The 14,705-nt window shown below is 39.4% G+C and overlaps 1 protein-coding gene across 1 annotated transcript; it reads left to right on the top strand.

Moving 5' to 3' along the window:
• The first annotated feature begins 2,196 nt into the window (after nucleotides 1–2,196).
• Nucleotides 2,197–10,206, top strand: CBLN4 (cerebellin 4 precursor). Its single transcript, XM_050918238.1, has 3 exons — nucleotides 2,197–2,699; nucleotides 5,438–5,554; nucleotides 9,002–10,206. Exons 1-3 carry the CDS (start codon nucleotides 2,409–2,411, stop codon nucleotides 9,197–9,199), a joined length of 606 nt encoding a protein of 201 aa, XP_050774195.1. The 5' UTR covers nucleotides 2,197–2,408; the 3' UTR covers nucleotides 9,200–10,206.
• The last annotated feature ends 4,499 nt before the right edge of the window (nucleotides 10,207–14,705 follow it).

Raw genomic sequence — 14,705 nt, 5'->3', positions numbered from 1 at the left:
GCATGAAGTCGATAACTTTTTCGTGGGACTGGTGAAATGGTGTGGAATAAAATTGTAATTTTTTTTGCATGTACATAATTTCACAAATTTTTTTTTATTGCTTTGACACAGCACTAGTATTTGGCAAAAGAATCCACTACACAGATGTTGCCATGTAAGAACATTTTAGCTGCAGACTTTCCACATAAACAGCAATATTTTGGTATGAGTCTTCTTCATCTCTTTTCATTCTTGTCTCTTACTGCTTCTGGCTCTTCTCAGTTTGACTGTCCTATTCATCTCTGTCAGTGTCCCATTAAGGAGAAGGTATCCACATGCAGTTTGAAAACAATAACACTAAGACTTCTTTAAATCTGAGTCCTGCTTTCCGTAGTTTATGACAAATGACATTTATTCTGGATGACTATTAAAGTTCAGGAGTCTAAATTCTAAGCATTTTATATGCTCATGGCTTTTCTAAGACTTTGCAAACAATCATGGCCTTAATGTCCCATTGACTTCAATACACCCAGTGTGTCTTCCTAAAACACTGCTTCACCGTGTTTGCCCTGAGAAGACCTTAGGGTTCAGCAGACAGTGAGTTTTTCAGACTTAGGAAGGTTTCTCAGCAACTCCTTCTTAAGACTCCTGAAAGGCTTCTTGCTTCTTGAATCCTTTTATCATTTGTCTTTTTGTCACAAGACTGTAGCCAGCTTCTGCTTGCAAACTGAGCTGAGCCAACAGCTGAACTGTCAGTTTCCCAAGCATCCTGCTCAACACAATGGCATCAAATCTTCCACTGACATGTGAGTCAAAATCCCGTCCAAGGGTCCCCTGCATTTAGGGGACAGGAAAGTTGGAGCCAGACAAAATATTATTACAGAACAAGAAAGGAATGGATGCTATTGTTATTTAACAATTTGATCAAAGACTGGTGTGCTACCGTAATGGTAAGTTCATAGAAATATGCTGTACCTATATCTCAGAATAGTTCTGTATTACCCAATAAACAATGGCCACTGTTTGTTTGCTGTTGTTAGGAAGAAAATCTAGTATATCATGTTCAGCTTTTAGGACTGCACCTTTTTTTAACCAATGGCTAGAACAGGTAGAGAGGGTCGTGCAACTAGAATTTCAATGGACCATTGCTGTTTGCTAGAGGAAACTACAAGGAAATATGTGCCCCAGAAAACAAAACCCAGCCAGGTTTAAAACAACCTTGAAATAGGGAATCCGAGAAAATGCCACTTGCCTACTCCTCCAACATCCTGTGTTCATCCTTTCAGGATACACTAAAAAGAAACACCCTTCGACTCATATGCAGAGTCTCCTACAAAAACGTTACCAAAAGGAGCCGCATGGCAGCGCCATCAAGTAAAATCCAGGGCCGTTAATCTTCAGAAATGGGAAGTCCAAGAGAGTATGTTCATTTTCTAGCCCATCATTGGTCAGCGTTTGTTTTGGAGTAGGGCTGCATTCCTACACAGGCTGCGATGAAGAAGAGTGAATACATCTGCCTGGTGTGACCGGCAGAAGTATGCGCTGCAGGATGTTCCAGTTAAAATCAAGTCATGCCATTGTGCTATAAATTCACAGCAGCATTAGACCATTGTCCTGGCAGATCCCCCCTTCTCTGGAAGTTGTATTCCAGGAAGATTTTCATTGTCTTTGAGGTCAATATTTCTCCTTTTTCCCTTTGACAGCAATCAACCAACAACAAAACGTTGCATGTATTCAAGGGGTGTAAAATGTTTATTATTTTTTCCTAGGCTCTTGAAAGAAGTTACGTCTGGGACGACAAGTGTGTATGTGGGGGGGAGTAGAGGGTGTATGACTGTAGTCTCAGGCTCTCTGTTCTGAGAGGGGATAGCTGGGCAGGGTTATTATGACATAACTCTTCTGGGAATTGTGGCTAAGAGAGAGAAAACTCCCCTTTGCGAGAGCCCCGGCAGTGATATCAGACACCGAATCTTGGCCAGCGGTGGGGCTAAGCGCCCACCTCTGGAATCAACAGCCCAGTTCTGCCTCCAGCCGGACAAGAGGGGGCGAGCGGGATCGGACAGAGGGAATCATGGCCACGGCAAATGTTTTTATTTCTTCCTGATCTCTCGCGCTTCTCTCTCTCATCAATAATTCACCTTAGGGCTTTTTTTTTTAAAATGTAGAGGGGGGGCACTGGGAAGCGCGGATGTTTGTTTGCTTTTGTGGGGTATTTTCAGGAGATCGTTAAAGGACAAAGGGGGGTTTTGTTTTCTAAAAAGGCAGCTGGGAAGACTTTGACTTTCCCCCCCGGATTGCTGGAAGCGCGCGTGCGAAGCTGCTGCTGCTGCGGGTTGTTTTCCCTGCTGCTGCTGCTGCTGCTGCTGGATTTGGGGAGAGGTGGAAGGAGAGGCTGGGGCGCTACACGCTGCCTGGCGACGGTGCTGAACATGGGCGCTTCAACCAGGGCGCTGTCCATGGTCCCTACCGTGATTCTCGCCCTGGCTCTCCCCAGCCTGCCGGTCTGGGCGCAGAACGACACGGAGCCCATCGTCCTGGAAGGGAAATGCCTGGTGGTTTGTGACTCCAACCCGGCCACCGATGCCAAGGGCTCGTCCTCCTCTCCCTTGGGGATCTCGGTGCGGGCTGCCAACTCCAAGGTCGCCTTCTCGGCCGTGAGGAGCACCAACCACGAGCCCTCGGAAATGAGCAACAAAACCCGGATCATCTACTTCGACCAGGTAAAGAAAATTCGCCCCGCACTGTGTTTTTGGGGCGTGCGTGATTTGAATCGATCCAACACAAGCGGGCGACGGGAGGAGAGGCGTTAGGGAACCCAGGTTTGCCCAAGTGTTACGGAGACATTTCTTCAGGATGCCCCCACGTCCCTGGCCAGGGGACTTGCCATCCAGCCGGGAGCTAGGCTTAGATAACGGGGCTAATCAACAGGTGTGAGCAAAGCTGCGAGCTTGTTAAAACCCAGGGTCCCCGCTGAAAGGCAGCGGCTGGAAAGTTACTCAGAGGCAGGCTTGGCCATTGCTGGGTATTTCAGAGCTGCACTTTCTGGGTCTCCAACACTCACTGGAGTCTGATATTTTAGTCAGCTCACCAGATCGAGATTGGCTTCACCGAAATGCCAGCAGGGCACACAGCAGGCAGGAGTATTCTCGCTTCGCTCTGAAGTCCAGAGCAGCACCCAAGTCTAATTCGCATCCAGCCTTCAAGTACTTTAAGAAAGTTGCATGTATCTAAAGGCTCGACTGAGGGCAATTTAGACAAGCAGCAAGTTTTCAGGTAGCTCAGGGTGGGAACAGAGATTTTATTTACATTTAAAAAAAGTCTTCAGCTCCCATTGTTTATGGGGACACTCTTCAAATGGTATCATCCTGTGGTATTTCAGTGAAGTTTATGAAACATCCTTTCATTTAGTGCTGTAAAGCCAGAAGGGAGTATTCAAAGAGACTGTGAGCTACCCTGAGGTTTGCAGCCTATCTCCAGCTTCAATAACTACTAGAGTAGCTTTTTGGTCCCCTTATATCAGAATACAAGTGCAGTATAGAAGGTGGAAAGGAAAATCAGTGCCACTAATTTATCATTTGTATGGATTACATTTAGTTAAGCCTGAAAACACAGGGCACATATATAGTTTTCCAAAAGACCTATCACATCTTAGTTGTATCAGTACAATATTTAAAATCCTTTGTCTGAATTTTTAAATATTTTAAAACCCCCTAATGTATCAACCCCCCTTCCCCAGTCAAACACATAACCTCAGTGGATGAACAGTCTTTGCAGACAAAATAAAATCATCTTTGCAAAACATTCCTCTTAAATTAAAACCCCCCAAGCCCCAAAACATTGTGGGGTTTTTGGTTTAAAAGAGATCATGCTCTTCTTCTAGAACCTTTATGTCAGTTATATAGGAGAAAGGAGTTCTCCTTCACAGAAATGAATAAGTATCTTAGGATAAATGATAAATATAGCTGAGATAGACATAGTCATTATGGGAAGTCAACTCCACTCTGAAATTTACATTAAGTCTTGTGAGCTGCCTTACCCACTCTGTAACAAGAAAGACTAATTTCAGCCCTTGGATATTATATAAAATAGCTAATGAAGCCTAGCTAGTTTCTTGGAATGATTAACTGCATGTTAATTGATCCCACTAAATTACTCTTTTTAAGGTTCAGAAACTCCTATACTCAGCCTAGAGAATGGCAATCAGTAGGCTTTTCTGCACTAAAGTGGAGACAAAATGTGCTTAGAATTCTTGAGTTTATTCATCACATTGTCAATAATCTTTTCAGGATCTAGGAAGACCTATGGGGATGTGTAGGAGACTTGGAAATGTGCAAAGCACCCAAGAGTTAGCCCTTTATGTGAAAGGAAAGACAGGGAGAGGTTTAAAAGGTGTTTTCTCAGATGTAGCTGATGCACCCAAAGTTTCAACATTGTTTCATTAATTCCTGGGAATTAGTTCACAAAATTTCAAATGATTTTTTCCCTCTAAAATCCATAACTTGTAATACTACTATTTTCATCTCAGTCATACCTATGAATACACACACACCTGCACTCCTGTTTCGTCTACCAGCCTGGTGCTAGAGCAGATCCAAAATAATTGAGACTGAGAGTTATTTTCCTTACTATATCATATCAAGATACCTCACATAGGGTAATTTAGAATGCTAGAATTAAGCAAACTTCCTGGTTATTCCCACTGACTCTTTGGGAAGTGTGTTTCTTTAAGAGAACTTGAAAATATAAATTAAAATAAAGGATAAATAATTCAGAAGAAACAAGACACTTCGATATAGAAATATTTAACGTGTGAAGGCTGTAGTTGTTTAATGTCTTTTCCTTGGTTGCTTGCCTTCAGTCATTTAAGAAAGTCTAAGTTGTTAGAAAAGTGTTTATAGTTAGAGAGAGAGCAGAAGAGAGAAATAGCAAATATTTGTAAATCCAGGGTTGTTTGAAATAGGTAGGTCAGGTATTTTGGCAACTCAATCCACCTTCCCAGTGTCATGAATGATGTCATTCATATACATACTGCCTCATAGCTTGATACTTTCAGGGATGATGACATTGCCTTAACCAGTACTGATTGGCCAGTGCTAATACATTACGTCTGCAATTATTGGTGTTTTGAGCAGATATTGTGGGACTAATAGGAAGATATGCTATCCCCCAATACCTACTATATCCACAGATAGGTCTAATATTTGGAGATATCTATAGGCAGTCAAGTTGGACAGGTATTTCTATGCTAGTTGATTTTTACTAAACTTGTACTGATAAAAATGACTAGCAAATGAAACCAAACCATAATTTTATATTCCATATTTTAATGTCAGTGAATATAGGAATAAAAACAGAATTCTGTAAGTCATGCGGTTAAGTGGAGAAAAATGTGATTGGATGTCTTGCTCTTTTATATTTAATAATTGTATTAATTCCCATTATGTATTTTTATTTGTAGATCCTAGTAAATGTGGGCAATTTTTTCACATTGGAATCTGTCTTTGTAGCACCAAGAAAAGGAATTTACAGTTTCAGTTTTCATGTAATTAAAGTCTATCAGAGTCAAACAATCCAGGTACGTTGATTTACCATGAGAAATGTATATGTAAATTGTTTACATTCTAAAAGGAGAATAATATTGTGACTAAACAAAATATCATTACACATGGGTCACATAAAAAGAGCATTTTTGGTTCATTTAGAAGCCCAGTGACTTTACTGTATTACATTCCTTAATAGTACAGTATAGTGTATACATTTGAAATGAACGGATATAAAAACTGTAGGGCCAGATTCTCAGCTGATGTAAACCTTCATAGCTCCATTGCTCTGTTCATTCACACCAGATGAAGATCTGGGCTAGACTGTTTAAAATAATAAATATAAAGGTCACCCATGAAAAATACACTTTTTAATTTAACTCAGTTGAGTGAATCCCTCATAACAATCTTACATTGCTAGTTAGAAACTAGGTGAAATCCATTGTAATGATGTCTAGGTTTCTGGGGACACATTCTGTATAAATAAATCATTTTCATTAGTGGTAATTTTTTCTAACATGAACCTCAAGAAACCACATGATGACATCAGGTAGCTGTTTAAAAAATGGCCTTACTGTGGGCCAGGACTATTAAACTTGATTTCACTGGGCCACTACTATAACATTGATGCATCTGAAGAAGTGGGTATTCACCCACGAAAGCTCATGCTCCAAAACGTCTGTTAGTCTATAAGGTGCCACAGGATTCTTTGCTGCTTTTACAGATCCAGACTAACACGGCTACCCCTCTGATACTATAACATTATAAATCTTCAGTGACGATGGTGGTGGTGGTGGCTGTCTTAGAGGGGTTTGCTATTATTTTACTGTGTTATGTTGGAAAAACACAAAAAAACTATACTTTACTTTGCAGTTCAATAGCAATGTTGAGCTCATAGTCTGACATACACACCAGCCCTGAGAACCAGCCTCTAGGATCCTGAAGCTCCTCCCATTAAGCCAAGACTTAACTCCCAAAGGGTGAAATTCACCCAACGGTCAGAGCTGGTGTGCTGGAATAGTGGCTGAAGCTTCCATTGAGACCACTGGATCCATGGAAAACATGATCTGTGGTTTCTCTTTGATCTGCCTCTTTTCTAACTCTGGTCTTCCCTGAACATGGCCTTTTGTACTGGCCTATGTGAGAGTGGGTATATGATGCACAGGCACCAGGGTGGTTGCTCTACCTGTAGGCTGCCAGTACATCCTCTGTGCAGGATTCAATGGAGCAGATTGGTGTAAGAATCCTCCGCATCATAAGTGAATTTCATTCTAAAGATATGAAGTGAAATCTTGGCCTCCACTGAAATCAATGGCAAAACTCCCATTGACATCAGTGGGGTCAGCATTTCATCCATAATCTATTTAAAGGCTATATAGTTAGCTCATACTTTTGTTCTTTCTACCCTATTAAATGTGCATTTGATGGAAGATTAAATGTATTCTAGAAACACTGTGCCATTAATCTTCTCTGTGTTAACACATCTGTTGGCAAAGGAGGAGATAATATGTGAATTTTCTTATGGGACAATGCAGGGCCAACTACAGCGTGGTTTCCCATGGAATTTCAGCTCACATTTCCATGTTTTTTCATGTATTTGGGCTAAAATGCTCAGAACTGTGGGCTTCAGGCCTGCAACTGAATGTGAAACACAACAAAATTATGTATTTAGGAGTAATATCTGAAGCCAAGATTTTCAAAAGTGCCGAAAGATTTTGAGTGCCTCAATTTTTGGATGCTCAACCTGAAACCCCTTGAAACTCTCCCAGTCTCTGAAAATTATATCCCAAAGCAAAGGCACTCCAAATTACTAGTCACTTTGAAAATATCTGTTTTATCACTTAAAAATAATGTTATGATGTTTGCATGGATAGGGCCTGATTCTTCTCTCATTTCCATGGTTTTAAATCAGGAATTGCTCCATTAAATCCAGTGGAAATATACCCATGTAAGTGTGAGTAGTACAGGTCCAAAGTTTGCATCTTTTGCATAGCTGCCTTTTTAGTTCTATTTAATTAAATACAACAGACTCTCTCAATCAGGTTGTACTGGTAAATGGCCTTCCATTCTTAAGCCAGTAATAATGCTAGTATCTAAGTCAACTGTTGAACTTCAGCAAGCCCTTCATGTTAAAAGTCCAAATAATTGGAAAGAGGTTTCTCTCCAATGGGATAGGGACCAAGCCTGCTATTTCTCCAGTACTGTGACAAGGACACCCGTGAGATGCCCAACATTGGAGCTGGTGCACAGAGACTAAGATAGTAGCAGGCAACAGGCAGTGATCAAACCGTTCATGCACTTTTTGCATGTATCACAGCTAAGGAGGGATTGGAAGCTATTGAGTGGCGCTAACAGACTAAACCAGTTTGAGTCTCAGACCCACGCAGACTTGAACACCACTAAATCACCGGAAGGCTTCCCACATAACTGGAATTACCACGTCCTGAAACATCTGTTAGTGCCATTAAGTATCATTAGAGTGAAACTGGTTCCCTGGAGACATCTGATTAAGTGGATTTCTAAGATAAGCAAATCCCAATTAAGGGCCAGATTCTGCTGCCTTACTCTACAAATTTGATTAAAATTAATGGGAGTTCTCACCAGTTGGGAATGCTTAATATGAACAACGGTTTCATAGTCTATCCCTCTGTGACTGCATTACAGTCAAGGCTTCTAAGAAATGTTTGGTAACTAATTTTTAGCAAAAAAATAAATTTCATCAATTTATTTAAAAGTTAGAAAATATTTGTATTTTTTCCCCCATTTTCTGACCAGCTCTGTGAGTCTCTTTGCATCTGAGTGGGTTCAGAAGCCTAGACATTTGTGCATGACAAAGGTTTGAATAGAATCATTACTGAAATACAGTGAAGTGGCATATAAAGATGATATTTTCTTCTAGATTTTAAAACCAAATTGCAGTCAAAAACTGAAGAGCAATATATTGTGACTACAGTGGGAGTCCCACTGAAAAATCCCACTAGGCCCTTTTCTGCATCTTTGTGTCCCTAAATATTTTGAAAATACGCCTCCTTTACTGATATGTACATGCAGTTAGACATCTAAATGACCTATACAATCCAGGCATGCAAAGAGGGCTAAGTTGATGCAAGTGTCTTACAGCTTCATCTTGCCAGATCATTATCAGTGGATGGGGAGCTCCTATATACCTTTAAGATATTAAAGCTTGTATATAATCATGAATGGAAAATCACATTACTTAGAGGAACTAGAATATTAGCTGAGCCAAAGCCCATTGACAGCATCCCATTGACTCCAATGAGCATGCAATAGGCACATAAACAATAATACACTTGACAACAGAGCAAACAGTCATATTAACCTTAATTATTCATTTGAAAGGAAATAATGTATTCATGCTGTACAATGGGATTTTAACCCAGGCCCCACCACCCTTTAGATACTTGATATTGTCAGATGTTTCTCTGTTAACTACAACTTTTCAGTGGGTTTTTTTCTTGTAGGTTAATCTAATGCTAAATGGAAAACCAGTAATTTCTGCCTTTGCTGGGGACAAAGATGTCACTCGTGAAGCTGCAACTAATGGAGTCCTGCTCTATCTAGACAAGGAGGATAAGGTTTACCTGAAACTAGAGAAAGGTAATCTAGTTGGTGGATGGCAGTACTCTACATTTTCTGGGTTTCTGGTCTTCCCTCTGTAAAAGTCAACTTCCCTGTGACATCCATCCAGGTGTGGACCAGTCATTGCCTCCGTTATTTGAAGATCATTTTTATCATCATTGGGATTGATGTTTCTTTATTGGTTTCTCATGGGTGAATATGGATTCTATTTATGGATTTTGGCCCTATCTGAACTACTATGAAGTTTCACAGAACTTTGTGTGTTTAAATACAGTATATTTGGATTAAGACTTAAAGCAGACCATAAATATCTATGCTTAATGTTACAGTCTAAAGCTGCCTGCAAGATTTATTCAGATTTCATTTACTGGACTTATTGGATTCATGGGAGAAGTGGATTTTCTTTTCTTTTTAAAAGACTGGCAACTGGGTCTATAATTTAGGAAATTTGATTTCAGACTTCAATCAAGAGTTAGCGTGTTGCTGCCAAAGAACTGTATATTGATATATTTGGTTATACATATTTTTGTTCTTTTGGGCACTATAGACATAATTTATTCAATTTTCTTGAGACAGATAATTATTATTATAGATTAGTGATTGACTTTATTTCTCCTCTACATGTAGTGGGTTGGATGGTTCAACAATATATTTACTCCCAGTCAATGATCATAATGAAGATCCCCCTACTGAAAGCTAAGAAGTTGTACATTAATTGGACATGCAGTGCAGATTATAATACTAAAAAAGTGCTTATCAGGGTTAAAAGTGATCAGTCTAGCATATCTCTGCAAAACAGCTTTGCCCGGCAGGAAAGCTCACATTTGTCCTTCAACTTTAATTAACATGATTGATAATATCCACTTTATTAAAAACCGAAGGGAGGCCTTCTTTAGACATAACCACTTTATTAGCTGGAGATGAGACCCCTTGTTTTTAATTATGTCTATTTTTCAAGTCTTCTGTTGTGTCAAAGGTATCATCTGTTTTTGCCTTAACTCCACAAATGTGTATATAATTATAAATCATCTGTTTAGCAAATATTCAATCCAAATAGCTGATACCTAACTTTTTTGTCTTTTTGTACAGGTCGTATGAATTCATAGATTTATTTATTATGTTGCATTACATAATAAAAGTTAATATATTAGCTGGATTTTTTTTGGCCATTGGGTTTTCAAACAATGATGCTCACATGCTGTCTTTGATTAGTTTTAATTATTATATGCAAAGTTAAGCTTTTTGGAGTCACAGAAGGCGGGTAAGCTTCCAAGCTTTGCCTGGCAGAATCCTAAAGGTAGTCTGCATTAGCTAGAAATAACCTATGCATTTTACTAATAAAACACTTAGGGTGAAATCCTGGCCCCATTCAAGTCAATGGAAAAAGTCCCACTGACTTCACCCTTAGAGTCTAATCTAAAACCCATTGAAGTCAATGGATACAGTGGGTTTTGAATTGAGGGTTTGATAGTGGGATTTTTATCATTGTGAATTAAAAGCCAATGCAGTCACACAGAAAATTTAACGAATAAGAGAGTGTATGGTCTTCTTAGTGAAAGTGCTTTTACACAGACTGTCAGTAAAGCTCCCAGTCCTGCATTCCTTGTGGACCTAAAATACCCCACTGACCTCAGTGGGAATATAGAGTTTGCATGGAATGCAGCATCTGACCCAAAATGAGAGAGAATGAAGAAACTCTATGAAAATGAGAGTATTCATGAGTGTCCAGGCATTAAGGTCCTGATCTAAACCCCACTGAAGCTGAGGGAAAGTTAAGCCCATTGACTTAAATGGGGATCTTCCTTAGAGTAATCTTTTGCCACCCTGTACAGAATGTCACATTTTACCTAGTTCTAACTGGCATGTTAGAAATTCAACTCATTTTGGGGCCTAATCCAAAGTCCATTAACATCCCTGATAAAACTTCTATTGTCTTTAGACAAGATTGTGCATAAATGTAAAATACTTTCAGAAGTGATGCGAACATATACACAATTCAAGAGTGTGTGTGTGTGTGTGTGTGTGTGGAGAGTACCACTTTTTACGGATGGTAAAGTGTTTCCAAATAGAACATTCCAGTACTGCAAATTGGTAGGTTACAGGAAGATATGGCCAGGAGGTATCTGATTTACATTTGGTAAAAATATGAACATATTTGTCATTACAATTAATCAAAATATATCACCACATAAAATGAGTATATATATTCATTAAAAAGTGGGACTGCAGTGCCTAATTTGTATGGAATATGGGAACGGTAATTTGTCTCGTTGCCACAGGAAGATACATAAAAATTCCAGAAAGATACATAAAAATTTGAATAAAATCTGCAAAATCTGAAAGTTCACCTTACTCATCATTATATAAATAATATAAAGGAAAACACTGCATTTAGATTTATGGAAGGAATAAGGATAAAACTAGCAGTATGCATTTAAATATGCTGTAAAGTGAGTCTGGTGTTTAGGCCCCATCCAATACCTTATTTGAGAAGGACCCTGTATAAATATAACTGCTTTTAACTTATGAACAGATGATTTCTCAAGGCTGCCTTTAGCATTCAGCAATGATACCAAAACACCTTAATATACGAATAATTCCTCTTGACAAAGCATTTCCAACTGCATCAGTCATTAACAGTCATTTAAAATTTAACTAGGAAGGCCAAGCAGTTGTTAAAATATGGCGGTATATATTGATGAGATGTTCGTGTACTCTCTCCTCTGAGCTCCAAATAATGCACACAAAAAACCTACTTTGACTGCTATATTATTCTTATTTAGAACCTGTCCAATGTAGACACATGTATCTTTATATGATCTATAATCTGAGGAACTCAAGGGTGTCTTGTGAACTGATGGAACAAGGGTGTATATGGGACCATTGAACATATTTCACAATTTAACAATCGCAATGAAAACTTTAGCAGCATAGCCAAAGTGGCAATAAAAAACGGCCAGTTGTGAAAAAACTCTTAGGGCACAGCACCCTGGTACATTTTTATCAGCTGGAAATAACTAAGGTCCTGGGTCTAAAAACTGGATAGGATAAAGTTTTCAAGTTTTCTTAGCATTGTCCCAGTCTTGATGGCCTTACTCAGCTCTTTCACAAAACTCTCAGTGATATCAATGGTAGGTTTCAGAGTAGCAGCCGTGTTAGTCTGTATCCACAAAAAGAACGGGAGTACTTGTGGAACCTTAGAGACTAACACATTTATTTGAGCATAAGCTTTCGTGGGCTACAGCCCACTTCATTGGATGCATAGAATGGAACATATAGTGAGGAGATATAGACACATACAGAGAACTTGACAAGGTGGGAGTTGCCCATCAGTGGGAGCTTTGACTAAAAAAGGCATTCAGAATAGTGGTCTAGTCTATGAAAAGTAGAGTTTATCATCTATTATTTCTTTTTTTCATTCACATGAATCTTAATGTTTATATTGTGGAGAAAAAACAGATAAAGAGACAGACTGTCTCTGGTCAACTGGTATCTAAGGTTAGTATTTTTTTTAAAGCTTTGAAATATTGCATTTTAATAAAGGCAAAAATTGGTTCTGGAAGAAAATATGAATCTGTCTTATTGTGTATGCTGTACTGAGCTGTCTACTAAAGATTAGGGGTGAGATTCTGGCCCCCAATGAAATCAATGGCAAAACTCTCATTGGTTTCACTGACACTGGGGTATGTTTACACTGCAAGTAGACACTCGTGGTTGGCCCATGCCAGTTAACTTTGGCTCAGGTTAAGGGGCTGTTTAATTGCAGTGTAGACATTTGGGCTTGGCCTGTAGCCTGAACTTTGGGACCTTCCCACTTTGCAGTGTCCCAGAACCTGGGCTCCAGCCCAAGCCCAAATGTCTATGCTGCAATTAAACAGCCCGTTAGCCTGAGCTCTGAAAACCAGAGTCAGCCAGCATGGGTCAGCAGTGGGTTTGTAACTGCAGTGTAGACATACCCTGGAATTTCACCGTAGATATGCAACCAAGCTGCAATATGTTGTAGGAATTTAGGCTTGGTATTCCTTATCTTCCCTCTCTATACAAATATGCATTTTATAGTCAGATTGCTTATATAGAAAGGCTGAGCATGTTAGGGTCCAAGAGAGCTTTCTAGCCCACCTGTAGTAAACACTGAGAAATATGTGATTAATGTAGCTATCCCTCGGTTCCAAGCAGGGGCCACTCAACACAAATCTGCTGCCCTAGGCAACACTTCAGTTTGGCGCCCCCCCGTACCACTCAAATTTGGCCCTTCCATCCCCTCCGTCAGGACAAAGGGGTGGGTGAGCTAAATTTGAGCAAATGGCATTGTGACATGCTGCATGGGGTCTTAGTGCCACTCAGGTTTGGTCCAACCACCCCTCCATTATGATGGAGGAGTGGCTGGGCTAATGCCTACATGCTTTATGAGTTAAAGGATAAAAATTTCCAAAGCACCTGTTGTTTAAATCACTTTTAAAAATGGGATGTAGGCTCCTAAATCACGTAGGTGGATTTTTGAAAATTTTATCTATTGTCTTTTTCACAGGGAAAAATTATTGAACTAACTTTAAGATATAAAAAAGAAAAATGCAAACTCGATGAAAGTGTAATTCCTTGTATTAACTTCTGTATTGCTCTGAAGCAATGTTTTATAGTCATATTGTACCCTAGCATTGTCAAAGTATTTTCCAAGTGCCAATTAACTCATCCTCCCAGGAACCCCTAGAAGCTGGATAGGCAAGTGTAGATATCCTCATTTTATAGCTGGGAAATGGAGGCAGCAAAGTTTAAACAACTTGCCCTAGGTCATAGAAGGGATCAGTGTCAAAATTGGCCTGAGAACTTGGCAGCTGCTGGCTCCTAGTCCCATGCTCAGTTCACTGGATCACACGTTGCTGAGTTAATGCATTTTGAATTAAAGAACAATGTCAGAATGAATGGTACATAGCGGTATTTCAGCTCTATATCATGTATACTTCCATGTCTAGAAAGCTAAATCAGCTGAAACAGATAAGTTATAATAATACCTCCTTCTTATAGTATGGTTTTCATCCATAGAGCTCAAAGCACTTTACAAAGGAGGCTAGTATGATTATCCCCATTTTACAGGTCGGAAAATAGAGTTGAAGTGACTTGCCATGATCAGCCAACAGACCAGTGATTGAGGCAGGAATAGAACCCAAGTGTCCTAACTACTAGTTAAGTGCTCTAGGTTATGCTGCCTCCTCAAAGACCCTATGAATACCCAGAGAAATTAAAAATTAGTTATCAGCTCTTTTCTTTCCAAAATGATACCTATATGGTGCAGACAGTACTATTTGCACACAGGATTAAGGATAGAGAAGATAAATGCAAGAAGCAGTATGTCATAATAACAAGAAACAGCTGACCCATTAATATGAAATATAGTCTGCAGCAAGAAAATGATATATGATCTACCCTCTTTATAACGGTTTCTGTAGGCAAAATCATCAAAATATATTTAGATGCCTAACTTACTCTGTTATTAGTGGGAGTTAGGCATCTAAATATTTGTGAGAATCTGAGTTGCTAATACTTTACCTTAGCAGTTCTCTCCATAGTTACTCTGCATATAGCAACAAG

The sequence above is a fragment of the Gopherus flavomarginatus genome, chromosome 11 (assembly GCF_025201925.1).
Source record: "Gopherus flavomarginatus isolate rGopFla2 chromosome 11, rGopFla2.mat.asm, whole genome shotgun sequence".
In the NCBI taxonomy this organism is placed as follows: domain Eukaryota; kingdom Metazoa; phylum Chordata; order Testudines; family Testudinidae; genus Gopherus; species Gopherus flavomarginatus.
This window is presented reverse-complemented; position numbering and strand designations above follow the sequence as displayed.